Below are 15,001 nucleotides of genomic sequence, written 5' to 3'. Positions count from 1 at the left end.
TGCTTTCCCCCTTCGTCTCCCAGAAGCACAAGGTCTTTCTTTTCTAACCTTCACTGTGACAATCTGGTAGGGCTCCTGGAGGTAAAACTCACAAAAGTATGTGGGTACCCCTAAGAATGGGCCTTCCTGAAGATTTATTAACTCTCAAATTTGTTCACATTGAGCCTCCTTCAATTCATCAATTGTACTTTCATTTTTCCTACCCCCGCTTCTTCCCTGGGTTCTGCTCCAGTAAGCTGTGATTCTCTGTGTCTGCCTGTATGTCTCTCCAGTCGTTTGAGCAGTGTTTTGTCCTGTGGCCTCAATTCTCTGATAGAGCTAAAAAGAGTTGTTTTTCAGTTCTTTCAGCTTTTTTTTTTTAATTATTATAAGGATGGTAGTGACAACTTTCAAGCTCTTTACATGCCAGACTGGAAAATGGAAGTATCTTGCCTCTATCTGTCCATCCATCTACCTACCTACCTAGCTGTCTAATCTATCCATTCAAAAATATCAATGTGTAGTTGGCATACAATATTATATTAGTTTCGGGTATATAGCATAGTGATTCAACATTTATGCACCTTATGATGTGACTGCCTTGATAAGTCTAGTAACCATTGGTCACCATGCAAAGTTAACATATTGACATATTCCTTGTGTTGTACATTACATCTCCATGGCTTATTTATTTTATAACCGGAATTTCATACCTCTTATTCACCTTCACCTTTTTTACCCATCCCCGCATCCCCCTCCCCTCTGGCAACCTCAGTTTGTTCTCTGTGTCAGTGGGTCTGTTTCTGTTTTATTTTTTTAGATTCTACATATGTGAAATCATTTAGTACTTGTCTTTTCTCTGACTTATTTCACTTAGCATAATACCCATTTGCCACACAACATCCTTTTTTATTGCTGAATAATATTCCATCATGTATAAATGTGTGTGTGTACACATGTACATATGTTTGGTGAAGTTTCAGAACAGGTGGTACCTGCTAGCTAAGCTGACTGACATTGGTAACACTCCCTTTTTTCTTCTTTTATTAACCAGTCATGGCGTGAACGGGATCAGCAAGATGGCACAGGCTGTGAGGCAGCGATGTGGTGGCAGCCTGGTGTTGCCCTCCCTACCCCGGCAGGCTCATGTTTTGCCAGCTTCTGTGACTGTGTTCCTGGTGGAATGAGGTGCCTGCGAAAATCAGCGTCTCCTGACAGGAGCCATGTGAGGAAAGGAGCTGATCACCTTTGACTTGGCACAGGCAAAGCCATGCCCTGCCTCCATGGCCCACCATGACTCCAGCAGTCTTCAGATGACGGGGAGCTGGACCAACGAGGCCACCTATCCCTGGCCTCTGGCCACTTCTCCTACCTGAGGCCCTGTCCATGACTACAGCTAGGTCGAGGTAGCTGGTGGTGGCCAGTGCTGCGCTGCTACACCTCTGCATTCGGGGAGGAGCACTGACCTGTTACTGGCAGCTGTGCTACCATGTGGGCTGCCGGGAGGAAAAGCCAGTCTCACAAGGTAAGTGGAGTGTTCTAAAGTTGTGTAGAAGTCGGATGAGAGCCAGTGCTGCTTCCCAGAGCCTGAAATTCCCGAGGAAGTTGAGGTCTCTGCAGCTGCTTTTCCTGTCTTCTGGGAGTGCTTTCTTGTTCCCACAGCTGGGACTCTATGTACCTTAGGCCCCTCCCTAGACTCCTGAGAGGAGAATGGAGGCACGGCCCTGTGTCTGCCCATAATTGCAGGAGGCCCAGCACAGGCTGGCCTTCTGGGCAGCCCCTCGGTGGGGCAAGATAAGCACAGCATCCTTCACTGACTATAGACCTGACAAGGCAACTGTCTTGGAGGATAGTTAGGGGGGAGGCTGAGGCATTAGGGGAAGATGGTTCAGTGGGAGCCTTCCTCCTCACACACCTGAGCTCCCCACAAGGTCGCACTGCACACTTCGCCACCAAAAGAATTCAGTTATGGGAATATTGCAGCTTATGATTTCCCATGGTGGTGCAGGGAGAAGCACTCAAGGAAGCTTGGGGACGGTAGTGTCCTCCCCACTGGCAGGGCTATATCACCTCTGTGTCCAGCACTCAGAGGTGCAGAGATGCTCAGAGCATGGAAGGTGAGCAGAGGTTGAGAGACTCTTGGACATGGTGACGAAGGGATGCGGGGCAGACAGTGGGACCAGCCTTCCCCAGCTGGCCCTTCTAGGAAGGAGTGGGAGTGGGTGGAGTTGGAAAAGACACTTGAGACTCAGGCGTGAAGCTTTGTAGTGAGAGCTGAGGTGGGGCAACACCGTCACACAAGTTTTGGCCCCTGGGGCCATTTGCCCCTGTAATCTCCATGGAGACCCCAACTCTTCTCCAAGGTCCCCTTTCTGGCAGTCCTTAACCTTTCTCCTGGGACCTCCATGACAGGGCAGGGTGGTTCTGAACTCTGCTTTCTGGCCAGGCCTTACTTGAGTGATGCTCTGAGGGCTCGTTAGCCCACGGGGAACCTCTCTCCTCTGCTGTTGGGAGCTGTAGCTTTGGTGCTCCCTTATCATCCTCAGTTACAAGCCTCTGTACCACTAAGATTTAGGACATGGAGGCTGAGGAGCCTGGCCCAGTGATAGAAGCCTGTCCCTTCACTCATTCATCAGAGAACCAAGTCAGCTCTCCTTATGTGAGATGCTCAAACTTAAATGGGGACAACCAGCCCAGGAGAATCTAAACCTGTTGTTCTGTCATGAATACCCCTGTCTGACGTTCATCCTTTCATTCAGCAAGTACTTGGCGAGCACTCACTAAGGGTCAGGCCCTGTTAAGGTGTAAGTCCCAGCTCTCATGGGACTTATGATCAGTGGGATAAGACTGACTGTAACATTGTACGTTAGATCGGTGGTAAGAAAAAAATAAGCAAGATAAAGGAGATAGAGTGGTGGGACAAAACGTGCTACTTTAAGTGAGATGCTATGGTAGAGTGACATCTGGGCAGAAACTTGAGTGAAGGGAGGGACAAACATGGCCATCTGAAGGCAGAGTGCTCAAGTAGGGGAACAGTGTGAAGGCCATGAGGCAGGAGCCTGCTTGGGAAACATGGTTCAAATTGTCATTATGAAACAAACTATAGATAAACCCCACGGCTGGTTCTGGGCAGGAAGTACACCAGTTAACTTGCAGTTCTCGTCAGGAATCAGCATTGCCCATCTGGCCAAGGGGGCAGACAGTATGCAGTCCTGGCACTGGCAGTCCGCAGGCCCCAACACTCTTTATCCAAGAGCAGGTTAATAGACCTGAGCTAAGGACAGATGTTCCTGTTCTCTGAGGAACCGTAGGATGAACTTTTAAAATGTAGAATTGCCATGTCCTGGCACTGTGCTGTCTTTACTTTGAGGACTGGACTGTTGAGAACAAATACCATAGGATTGAGTGAACACACAGACTCTTGGTTAGACAGAGGGGAATGGTCTGGGTCCCTTCAGGCTTTCTCACTGGCTGTATATCTCTGCACAGAATATTTGTAGCTCAGAGATGTCCACGTGACCTGTGCTAGTTGGACCAGCTTTCCTAGTTATAAACCCACGTCCTTTCCAACTCTGCTTCAGTGACTCATTCCAGGTAACAAAAATAGACTTCTGGCCATCGAGTAGGTTGTAGTAGACCAATGCCTGCTAGGACTCAAAGAACTAGCCATAATTCAGAAGGCATCAGCTTGGAGGTCCATCACTCCAGCAGCCACGACTTAGAAGGGAGCTCGAGGAGGTGAGCCCTACTTCCAGTACTGTCTTTTCTCTTAGGGGTTGGGCACAGGTGGCTGCTAAGAGGCAGAGTAGCAACACAATTTCACAGAGCTGGCGAGACTGAGCTGGGGGTTTGGGCTTACTGAGGCATCAGGACCTGAGGGCCAAGATTCCTGAGAGGGAGGCCAGAGAAATGAGTTGACACTCAGCAGTAGTTTCTCTTGAGGCATTTGCTGATGAAGCTGCTCATACAAGAGAAGCAAAGTAGCTGAAAAACAGAGCAGGGTTTTTTGCAGTTTCATATTACTAGGGAAGAGTTCAGAGCCTGTCAAGGAGGAATGGCCCTAAGAAATACCCCCAGGATCTTGGCTGGCACCCATGGGGGGCACTGTGGGAGTGGGGGCAAGCCACAGGTAGATTGGACTTCACAGGGACTGCAGACGAGCTCAGCTTCAGTTGAGCCCCCGGTTGGCCTGTGTGGCTGTCCCTCTGCTGCTCACCCTGGAGGCCAACAGCATTCTGACTCTGCCTTTCTGTCATACACAGTGCTTGATACCCAGGTTACTAGGCATACTGAGAAACAAGACGAGGGGAAAAGGTTATAGACCCACCAGAGATTAAGATATCAGAGTTAACATAGACTTCAAAATAACTGGTTAACATAGTAAAGAAAATAGATAGAATGGAGAACACAGAGAATCGGAAGTTAAATGGAAATTCTAAAACAGAAAAGTATGACAACTGAAATTTTAGATTTAACAGCAGTTAGAGACAGAAGAGAGGATTAATGAACTGGAAGATAGATCAATAGCAAACATTCCTGCAAACACCAGTGCAACCAGCTTGCATTATCTGGTGAGCTTTCCTGCCTTTGACCCTCAGGGCCCTGCTTGCCCCTTCTGTAGAGCCTCAGCCTTGGATGAGGAGGGGATGATGGTGAGAATGCTCTTTGTGCTTGGGAAGAGACTGAAAGGACTTCGGAATTTGAAGAATGTTTTCCGCTGCATCCTTGTTGGAAACAGTGCTAGCACAGTGGGGGTCTAGTGAGTAGTTCTGTGACTGATGAAATATTAAGGGCCTCGGGTTCATCATCGGGGACACGAGTGTGTTTGTACTCATGGGCTCAAGCTAAAGGTGTACTAACTTCTCCAACACACAACTTAGAAAATGCCTTTTCATTCGCTTCTCTCCTAAATGCAGAGTACAGAAAAGGAACATTTGGGGGCAGGGGTTGGGGAACCAGTGGAGGCTTGTCGGATTTGCAAAGGGAAAGCATACACTGCTGTTTAGGCTTCACGTTCTGTGGAATTCGAGTGCTGCCCGTTCTGCTCACACGAAAGGCATGGGCATGGCTGGAGGTGAGGAGGCAGGGGCTGGCCTGCTACTGTGCAGCTGTTTGGGATTGTAGCAATTTCAGACGTCTGTTCTGAGAAATTTTCCATCCTGGGTTAATGATTTCTTTATGACAAGCAGAAATAAATTCATGAGGGATGGGAAGCTGTGGTTGGGTCCTGAGCCACGGCCAGTGTGCTGAATTGAGAGATAACTGCTTACCCTTAGAGACTGACATGGATTAAAAAAGCAATATCACAGCAGACACCAGCCCTTTATCTGTAGAAAAGGATAGAAGCCCCTTTGCTCTCTAAAACATTATCTGTGGGGTTAGCAGACATGTCTCCTGACTCTTGGGGAGACAAATCCTGGGTAGAGCTTGGCTGAGGGAGGCATGCCCCTGAGGCCACAACAGCCATAGGCTCCTGAGAGCTTCTGGTCAGCTCCAGCCAGGTGCCCAGAGGCCACCTGGATGCCCCGTAGTCACTGTGCTTTAGGACAGGAGGCTGTGCTGTGTTTTCTGAGGAGGGTTTGTGAAGAAGGGAAGTTCATGCAGCCAAGAAGGCCACCCAAGAAGGTGGAGAACAGGAAGTGAGCATGTAGTGCTGTCATGTTCAGCTTTTGTCTGGAGGGCCTCCTGTGTTCCAGGCACTGTTTTAGGTGTGAGGCAGTTTCAGGGACAAGATGGGGAAGGTCTCTGCTCCCGTGGGGCTTGTGTTCCAGTCCAGGGGTGGGCCTTAAGTATAAACAAGTAAGAGCAAATACATTAAAACAAAGGAAGTGATAAGGCTTATGAAATGACACTTGTGGATGGGAGAATGACCTTCCTGAGGTGACATTTGAGTGGGAATGGGAATGACATGGTGGCCCAGGCCCTCCAGACAGGGCAGAGGCCCCGAGCTAGAATCACACAGGTCTTGGTAGGCACCAGCTTTCAGTGAGAAACTAATGGCAGATTTTAAGCAGGGGAATCATGTGATCTGATCACACAGTCACAAAATGTGCTGGGTGACCATTGGCAGGCTCTGTGTGTGTTCAGGAGAGACCAGTGTGGCAGCTGCAGAACCAGGGGAGTGTGCAGACTCTGGATGCATTTGAGGCAGTGTAAAGGGAAAGGGGACCCAGATGAGTATTGGGTATCTGAGCATCTGGATGGAGGAAGGGCCATAATGGGGGTATAACTAGGGACTCAGTCTGAAGTCTGCTTCTGACTGAGCCAAGTGTCCCGGCCGCAACTAGAATCAGGGACAAAGCCTCACCTCGGAGGAAAGTCAGTATTTCCTGAGCAGGTGGAAGACTGCAGGACCCGCAGGACTTGAGAGCTGATCATTGTCTCTCAACCCACAATTTCTGACAATTCGAATCCTTTCTTACCTTCCACATCAAATTTACCACCAATTCCTCTCCTAAGGCCACAGCTCTCTCCCTACCTTGTCATCCCTTCTGCTCCTCATGGAGACCAGAGGCTCTTTCTAACATGCAAACTTGGGCAGTTAAAGTATTTGGAGTTTTCATGTTTGATATTTTTTGTTACTTCATTTTTGGATGATGCATTATATATTCAGTTGTGTGGCTTGCAAACTTTTTCATTTATGGAATTTCAAAAAATCATGGAAAATTTTAACATACTCAAAAGTAAAAACCAGTATAGTATAGCGAACCTTCATGTACCTACGACCCAGCTTCAGGGCCAACATTTGAAAACAAATCCCAGACATCATAATATTTCATCCGTAAATTTTCTAGTGTGACACTGAAATCTAAGGATCATTCAGAGCATAGCCATAACATCATTATCAAACCTAAAACTCTAATAATTTCATTAGATACTAGAATAGTGTTCTAATTTCCCTGTCCTCATAAATGATTTGTTTGTTAAGGAAAGGTTTGCTTAAATGATTAAAGAATGTATTGTTTCACAGGATCCTAATGAGAATCACATATTGAGTTTAGCAGTATATCTCATTTCTTTTTAATTTGTAAGTTCCTCCTCTGTCCCTTTTTTTTTTTTTTTTTTTTTTTGAAATTTATTGGTGAGACCATCCTTTGTCCTTCCTGTAGCTTCCCATAGTCTGGATTGTACTGTGTCCCCATAATGCTGGTGACTGTGAGATTTAGGTCTAGAGGTTAGATCAGATTCAAGATGATCTTGGCAAGCTTCTTCATAAGTGCTGTTGTGTTCTTTGACCTGGAGGCTGGTTGTTTTTTGTGAGTTAGTAGCCATTGATGATCAGTGCCTACGATAAGGGTTGCAAATTGCAGTCTCAAATTCTAGCAGTCTTTCCTCAGTGCTTAACTGGAATACATAGAGAAATTTCCTCTCCGCAATACCATTTACACAGGAAAGGCAGGGTAGGTTCTTAATTCTTTAGTTTTGCCAGTTTGCGAAAAAACAAATTGGCTCCCTTGCAGCTCCCAAAGGTGACTGATGAATTTTTTATATTACTATGAATTCACACATTTAAACACAATTGAGATGTTTAATCTACTGCAATTATTCATTTCATTAGCAGTTTGTAGACTTGAAAATTTTTTTGTGACAGCATATTCAGTATGTTATAAATAATGAAGGCCAGAAAAGAAGGTATATTAGTAACTCAGACCCCTTATGTTAGATTCAGAGGCTCCTAGACATTCTCAATTCAGAGCATTCCTACTTAAGGCTCAATAATTATTTTGAGGGACTCCTAGGCCAAAAGGAATTGCTAACAGTTATATTTGTGAGTCCAAACAACTTAGTATTTGTCCTAGCAACTTATGACATTTTGAAAATGTCTATACATATAAATTTAAGTGTCTGTACACACACACACACTTATACTTGTAACCCACTTTTTCACAAATGGAATGTGTGTACCTGTCTGGTATTTCTTAAATCTTGGAATCAGATTGGATGCTACCACCCTTGTTGCCTGTTGCTTTTTCAATAATTGCCAGAAATCTAGCTTTGCAGATACATAAACATGTATAGGGATGTAGCAAGATATAATACTGAAACTGTGAAGTATCTACGTCCTCCCTGCTGGGCCACATAGTATGCAGCTAGTCACCCCAATCTCCTGCAGCTATTAAGGACAGGTCATGAGTTCTTGTGGCACTCACTATTGGATAATTCAGGACCATCTTCTCACCTCAAGATTCTTAATCACATCTGCAAAGTCCTCCCCCCCCCATATGAGTTAATATTCATAGGTTCCAGGAATTAGGATGTGGATATCTTTTGGGGTTGGTGGGGAGCATGATTTAGCCCACCATCCCATCGAAGGAGGCTCTGCCCCATGTGGGAAGGGCTGGGTCCCTCCCAGGGATAGAGGGTTTGTAGTGTGAAGGTGGGTGCAGGAATGTGGGGCCCTGGAGGTCTGGGAGCAAAGGTGGCTTGAGGGTAGCAATCAAGGACCAAGGTCAAAGTCACAAAAGTACCATGGATCAGGCCAGCTGATCATGAAGCAGGAGGATACAGAGGGGATTAAAAACAGTTCATTAGGTAAACTAACTTCACAGGACCAGAACCTCCTAAAGTAATGAAAACAAGCTGATGGATGGCTCTGGCTGTCAGCACTAATACTAACCAGCTCATGTGTCCCTTTATGTGGTATCTGTAAGATGGAATCAGGTGGCCTGATCCTCAAACTGCCAGGAGCCCAATCTCAGCCTTTTGAAAAGGTTTAATTGCTGTTTTTAGCCATTTTCAATCCCTGAGGCTGGGACAGCTTCAAATATGTCAAAATTCAGACCCCCAACCACCAAGCAAGACTATCAGCCTAGATTTTCTATGGGTTTCTTTCCTGGACACATTTGCCAGACCTTTCGAGGGGAACACGTGAGCAAATCTAGAAGGAGGCTCCCAGTCCAGCTTCTGGCCAGACACATGACACTTACCACAGGCAGCATAGCTATAGTTCACACCATGGGTGCCCTGTGCCCCTCCAGTTCTCAGCACATGAGACACTGGTGGTGCCTGTCTGCCAGCACCCCTGTCCTCCCCTTAACCCGATACTGACCCTTCTACTCTAGAAAGCTTCCAGCCACAGTCCCTGCCTTTTTTCCTTGACCCATCAGAAGAAAGGTCCCAAATGCAACCCCATTTCTACAGAGTGCCAAGCTCGGTTGCCATGTTAGCTGCCCTCAGAGTTGGACCTGCATGAGAAGCAGCGCAGCCTGAGGAAGAGTCTGGGGAAGAGCTAGGCCCAGACCAGGTTCATCCACAGCGACTTCAACCTCTTTGAGCCTCAATATCTTCATCTATAAAAAGGGGACAAAACCATCACTGCTTTCCTCTTAGGTGTGTCTTGAGGATCAATAGGTATAACATTATTCCACAGAAGAATCATTTAACATCTTAAAAATCCATCTATCCCGAAGAACAGTAACACTCTGATATTTCTATCACTTTCCTCCATTTGTATTAGTCGGCTGTTGCTGGATAACAAGCAGTCTCAAAACTCAACGTGTACAACAGTATGTATTTTTTGTCTTGCTCACAGGCCTGCATGTTAGCTGGAAGAGCTCTGCTCCCTTGGCCTCTTCTGGGGCCAGGCTAGAAGGGCTAGCTACTCAGGGCATGCTCTTCTAATGTGGTGGAAGGTAAAAAGTCCCATAGAGGTAAACAGAAATGCACGATGCCTCCAGAGATGTAGGCTTGGAATTTGCACATTGCCACTTCTTACATTCTCTTGTCCTAGCAAATAGCAAGGGCCAAGCCCAACACCAATAGTAGGGAGCCAGGGGTACACTCCTCCTGTGCTGGGTCCCACACTAAAGACACAGAAAGGGTACCAGACAAAGGAAGAAAGCCTGACATTTCTTGCATTTTTCAAATTCACTTCAGCAGGAAAATGGACATTGATAGCGGACAACTTCCTTTGATCAGGGTGAGCTATTTTTACATTAACTCTGACAGTCTGCCACCCTCTTCAGTTAAACTAAACCTGCTCCAGATTCAGGAAGGGATAATGGCATGTCACAACAAAGTCAAAGCCTAAAATGAAAGGATAAAGAAGAAGTCCTCTAAGCACTGAGGCTAGTAACAAATGGCTTCAAAAGAAATCTGATGTATGTAGGGCTAAGGCAAAAAAAAAAAAAGACTTTGCAGATGTGATTAAGGATCTTGAGATGGGGAGCTGGTCCTGAATTATCCAGGAGGACCTTAAATTCAATCATCTATATCTCTATGAGAGGGGGGCAGAAGGAGAATTGACACACAGAAGAGAAGGCCATGTCAAGATAGAGGGAAAGACTGGAGTGATGTAGCCACAAGCCAAGAACACCAGGAGCCCCCAGAAGCTGAAGAGGCAGGACCTTCCCTTAGAGTCTCCAGAGGGAGTATGACGCTGTAACACCTTGATTTCAGCTCAGTGAAGTGGATTGTGGATTCTGCCCTCTAAAATGTTAAGAGAATAAATGTAATTTTAAGCCACCAAGTTTCTGGTGACTTGTTATAGCAGTCACAGGAAATGATAGGACCCAAGGCCTGTCATAGACGCTCAGCTGCTGTGTCCTGTGACTCAGTCACTTAGGTCACCTATGCCTGTAACGCACAGGCTCATTTGCCTCAAGAAGGCCCCTTACCACTGCCTTGCTGGTAGCTGAGGTAGGCCCTGCAGTCCCTATCCCTTCCTGGCACCCAAGCCCTGCAGCATCCAGTGCTTCAGGCCACGTGTACACTGTAGAGAGCCTCAGCTTCTAGCCAAGTTGCCTGCAGCCCTCACAGCTGATGGATTTAGAAACGGGTTTGGACTAATGAGACATGGTGTTGACTTGAGCTACAGAGCAGCTGCCATGGGCTCCATTGGGAATATGCAAGGTGCAACTTCTGGCCTTGGCCACTGGCTCCAAGGTCATCTCAAGTCCTGCATACAGGAGTGCAGCCAGGGCCCTGCCCTGCAGCGCACACCTGCTCCCTATTGTGAAGGACACAGGAACCTTTGGCCCTGTTAGACTTAATAAACCAAGTGCAGATGTTATCAGGTGTTCTTTCTACAGCAGCAAGAACCTGTGCCTATTGAAATAAACACATGCCAACCATTCACCTGTGTGGGAAAGCCACACAAGCAGCGCCATTATTCTGTGTCCTCCAGGTGATACCCTGGGAAAGGTCACAGCTGCCTCAACCCTTAAAACCCTAGTGGAGTTGAGCATTCCTTGTGCAGGATTCAGAGCTACAGCAGCTCTGCATGAGCCTGTCAACCGTGTTCCTTAATGGACTTCCCTTTGTAAGTTTTTTTCCCTTAAAGCAGCAAAGGGAAAAAGTATCGAGGAACATCGACTCCTGACTCAGCAGAATCTCCATCTTTGCGGAAGTCACGTTTCAGGTGAGTGCGCCCGGTGCCCCAAGAGCTGGGCGATTGTCGCCAAGCTAGGCAAAGCCCTTGCCAGTCCTTACTGGGTAGAGCAGGGAGGGCATCGAGCCACTGTCTCACTACCAGAGTGCCAGGGGCCTCCTTAGACTAGTGACCCTCACAGGGGCTTGTCTTCTGGCAGATGGAGGGGTGAAGAGACCCTGGGGTCCTTTTTTGGCACTAGTATTTGGCTCTCTGGATGCTGGTGAGAGGGCTGAGGCTTACCCTGGCTGCTCGGCACAGTCCAGACAAGTCACTCAGCATTGGGCTCCACCAGCTCCACCCTGGTGGACTCTGAGGAAAGATAGGGTACTCTCTCTGCTACCCTAGACCCACATGCAGTGTCCCTCCTCCAGAATGAAGGATACAAGGCTGATGGGCTTGCTGCTCACCATGACTGTTGTGCTGCATGTAGCTCTGTCCCTGAGAATAGCAGCCTTCAACATCAAGACTTTTGGGGAGACCAAGATGTCCAATGCCACCCTCTCCACCTACATTGTACAGGTAGGTCCAGGTCTGCTTGTCCCCAAGGAACCCAGGGGGGTAGGAGTACTCTATCAGGCCTTGGGAACACTGGATCAGTGGTCAGTCCTGAGGGCAGTCAGACTCAGGCCTCTGCTCTTAGCTCCCCAGTCAGTCAGGGGGACAGGGCCCTTGGCACTGCCATGGCTAACAGCATCAGGCTGCAGGCTAAACTGATTTAAAAGCACCCTGGACAACAGCAGCTCAGCTTCTGCAGGGACCCCTGGAGTAGGCAGGGCCTAAACACCCTGGTCTCCAACCAGCCCACCCTTGTTCAGCACTGCTGTGGCCCCTTCCACAGATCCTGAATCGCTACGACATTGCCCTGGTCCAGGAGGTCAGAGACAGCCACCTGACAGCCGTGGGGAAGCTGCTGGACAGACTCAATCAGTGGGTGAAAGTGGCAGGGTCCTGGGAAGGCACATGGGGACGGTGACCATCCCTTCAGGGCACAGTGCTACTTCAGCTAGGCCCCAGGGACAATGATGTGAGTAGGAGCCCTGCCGTAGGTGGCAGACTGTCCTAACTGGGACATTTGTTTCCTCAATCCAGGGATGACCCCAACACCTATCACTACGTAGTCAGTGAGCCGCTGGGACGCAACAGCTACAAGGAGCGCTACCTCTTTGTGTTCAGGTAAAGCCCAGGCGCCACTTCCTCCAAGGGCAGCAACAGAGGGCTGGGGAGGTGTCTAGAGAGCCCATGAGCCCCTCTTCCAGGTGTGGGGGCAGCAGTCTTAGGATACAAGAACTGGAGGACATAGAACAGGGTCTGAGTTGTGCCACCTACCCTCCCAGGTCCCTGCTGTGTGATGCTTGAGCTTCAATTGTGCCCCCTGCCTACAGCAATGGGTTTAGTGAGATGAGGCAGTGCCCCCAGGTTAACCACTCTCTGGCCTGGCCTTCTGCAGACCTGACCAGGTGTCTGCGATGGACAGTTACCAGTATGACGATGGGTGTGAGCCCTGTGGGAATGACACTTTCAGCCGAGAGCCAGCCATTGTCAAGTTCTTCTCCCCATTCACCCGTGAGTGCTGGGTTGCAGAGGATCCTCTGCTGCCCAACAAGTCAGTCCCTGCTAACCCTTCCCAGGGGGACCACATAACCTGCTGCCTCCCTACGCCTAGTGCTTTGGTCTTATTTTGAAGTTACTTACAAAAACATCCACCCCTCGGGCTGTCTCTGTTCTCTATCCAGCCCCAAACACATGACTGAGCTGGGCTGATGCACCCTCGGACCAAGCCTACCCCTCAACACCTTACTTAGCACGACCACCTTCTCCACAGAGATCAAGGAGTTTGCCATCGTCCCCCTGCACGCAGCCCCGTCAGATGCAGTGGCTGAGATTGACTCTCTCTATGATGTCTACCTGGATGTCCGGAAGAAGTGGGACATGGAGGTCTGCCCCCCCCCACCCCCACACAGATTGGGCCCCAGAGGCTCCTGTTCTGTCCCTTGGCCAACTAGCTGGTGTCTCCTGGTAGGACATCATGTTGATGGGTGATTTCAATGCCGGCTGCAGCTACGTGTCCCCTTCGCACTGGTCATCCATCCGCCTGCGCACAAGCCCCGCCTTCCAGTGGCTGATTCCTGACACTGCTGACACCACGGTTACCTCCACGCACTGCGCCTACGACAGGTGAGCAAGGTCCGTGCCCCCAGCGGGCTCTGCAGGCTCAGGATAGGGATGAGGACACCTCCATGAGTGGTTGTGAATTCTGTCTAGGCCCAGCTTCAGAAATAGTTTCCAGGGCTTTTAAGGAGACACTCACCCCTCCTGAGCTTCAGTCCACTTAGGAAGTAGAATAAAAAGTAGCAGTCCTTAATTTGGGGAAAAGCACATTTAGGGATAACATGATGCTAGTTTTCGCCTCTGAACAATCTAGGTATACAGGTCAGCTGGTGGTGTAGTTTGGGCATACACAGACCTGAGTCTAGCTGATTCAGGCCCCAGTGGGGGAAGGAGGGTTCGGCAGTGACACCGGGGGCTGCACAGGCCAGACGGGAGCTGGAGGGATGTGCTGGGATCTGAGGTTTAAGTATGAGGAGCCAGTGGGCTCAAGGGAACCTTCTCATGTCTGGCACTACAGGATCGTGGTTGCTGGAACTCTGCTCCAAAACGCCATTGTTCCCAACTCAGCTGTTCCCTTTGACTTCCAAGCTGCATATGGACTGAGTGACCAGACTGTATGTGACTATCCTTTAGACAGGCTGTACTCTAATGGGGGCCTGGGACGTAGGGATGGAGTGAGATCTAGACTTCTAGCAATCACTGTTTTTGTTGACTTGAAAGAGCCACTTGTGTGTGCCCCTGGGAACCTCTTCCCAGGCAGATATGAACAGAGAACAATGCCTGGAGCCAAGTCCTGGCCCTGAGGGAGTATTGCCACATGGGCACTCCTGTGTTCACTGCCATGTTCCTCCACAGGCCCAAGCCATCAGTGACCATTATCCGGTGGAAGTGACACTGAAGAGAGCCTGATAGGAATGGGTCCTGGTGACCTGCACAGGACGGCTGATCCTGTCGTCATATTCAGGTTCTGGGAATGGAGTTCAGCGCAGGGCCATTGTCCCTTTCCCCACCCCCAGCTTGAGGAAGGGGGTGGAAGGTAGGCTTTTTCTCACCTTCTGTCCTAAGCATGGGATTGTGTCACCAGAATAACCTACCTTGTCATTCTGCACAAAAAAGTCTAACATTTAGATGAAGAAATACCTTTTAATTTAATAAAGCTCAAAAGAGGGTGTTATTGGTGACAGTTATTCCTTCCCAGCTGGTCTCGGGCACCACTTGCCACGGCAGAGGCACAGGTTCCATCATCACTTCCCCTGGGGCTCTCACAGCTGCTGTGCTGCAACCCTGGACCACAGGGCCCAGCCTCTTGCTGTCAGTGTCGCTCCAGGGCCTTGACAAGCAGGTTGTTCAGGCGGCCCACCATGGGCCGGGGGTCATCGACCAGCCCTGCTGTGATCATGGCATTTTCATAGATCTGAAAGGCAAGATGGTAACCTTGTTTACAGGAGGGCGGACCAGTCCTAGTTCCAGCTCTGGGACATTTTAATGCATTTAAAGGAAGAGAGCTGCTCCTTTTAAAAACAGGGTTTTAGAGGAAACTAA

The 15,001-nt window shown here is 48.7% G+C and overlaps 2 protein-coding genes across 12 annotated transcripts in view; one reads left to right on the top strand and one right to left on the bottom strand.

Moving 5' to 3' along the window:
• Positions 1 to 15,001, top strand: part of DNASE1 (deoxyribonuclease 1) — a 56,250-nt gene that overhangs the window by 35,306 nt on the left and 5,943 nt on the right. Inside the window, exons 2-10 of one of the 11 annotated variants that reach the window (XM_016166566.2) lie at positions 1,034 to 1,504; positions 11,264 to 11,338; positions 11,722 to 11,869; positions 12,189 to 12,277; positions 12,440 to 12,523; positions 12,798 to 12,913; positions 13,173 to 13,285; positions 13,371 to 13,525; positions 13,977 to 14,628. In XM_016166566.2, coding sequence (XP_016022052.1) covers positions 11,723 to 11,869; positions 12,189 to 12,277; positions 12,440 to 12,523; positions 12,798 to 12,913; positions 13,173 to 13,285; positions 13,371 to 13,525; positions 13,977 to 14,262 — 990 coding nt within the window. In that variant the 5' untranslated portion in view covers positions 1,034 to 1,504; positions 11,264 to 11,338; position 11,722 and the 3' untranslated portion in view covers positions 14,263 to 14,628. Of the gene's footprint in view, positions 1 to 1,033; positions 11,870 to 12,188; positions 12,278 to 12,439; positions 12,524 to 12,797; positions 12,914 to 13,172; positions 13,286 to 13,370; positions 13,535 to 13,976; positions 14,629 to 15,001 lie in introns of those variants that run through there. The other 10 variants (XM_016166567.2, XM_016166565.2, XM_016166560.2 and 7 more) reach the window with 10 other exon arrangements.
• TRAP1 (TNF receptor associated protein 1) overlaps positions 14,583 to 15,001 on the bottom strand; it is a 44,371-nt gene continuing 43,952 nt past the window's right edge. The window contains exon 18 of the mRNA XM_016166551.2: positions 14,583 to 14,873. Coding sequence (XP_016022037.1) covers positions 14,772 to 14,873 — 102 coding nt within the window. The 3' untranslated portion in view covers positions 14,583 to 14,771. The remainder of the gene's footprint in view (positions 14,874 to 15,001) is intronic.

Source organism: Rousettus aegyptiacus, unplaced genomic scaffold, assembly GCF_014176215.1.
Source record: "Rousettus aegyptiacus isolate mRouAeg1 unplaced genomic scaffold, mRouAeg1.p scaffold_m13_p_8, whole genome shotgun sequence".
Taxonomy (NCBI): domain Eukaryota; kingdom Metazoa; phylum Chordata; class Mammalia; order Chiroptera; family Pteropodidae; genus Rousettus; species Rousettus aegyptiacus.
Note: the sequence above shows the minus strand (reverse complement) of the source record. Positions and strands in the feature narration are given on the sequence as shown.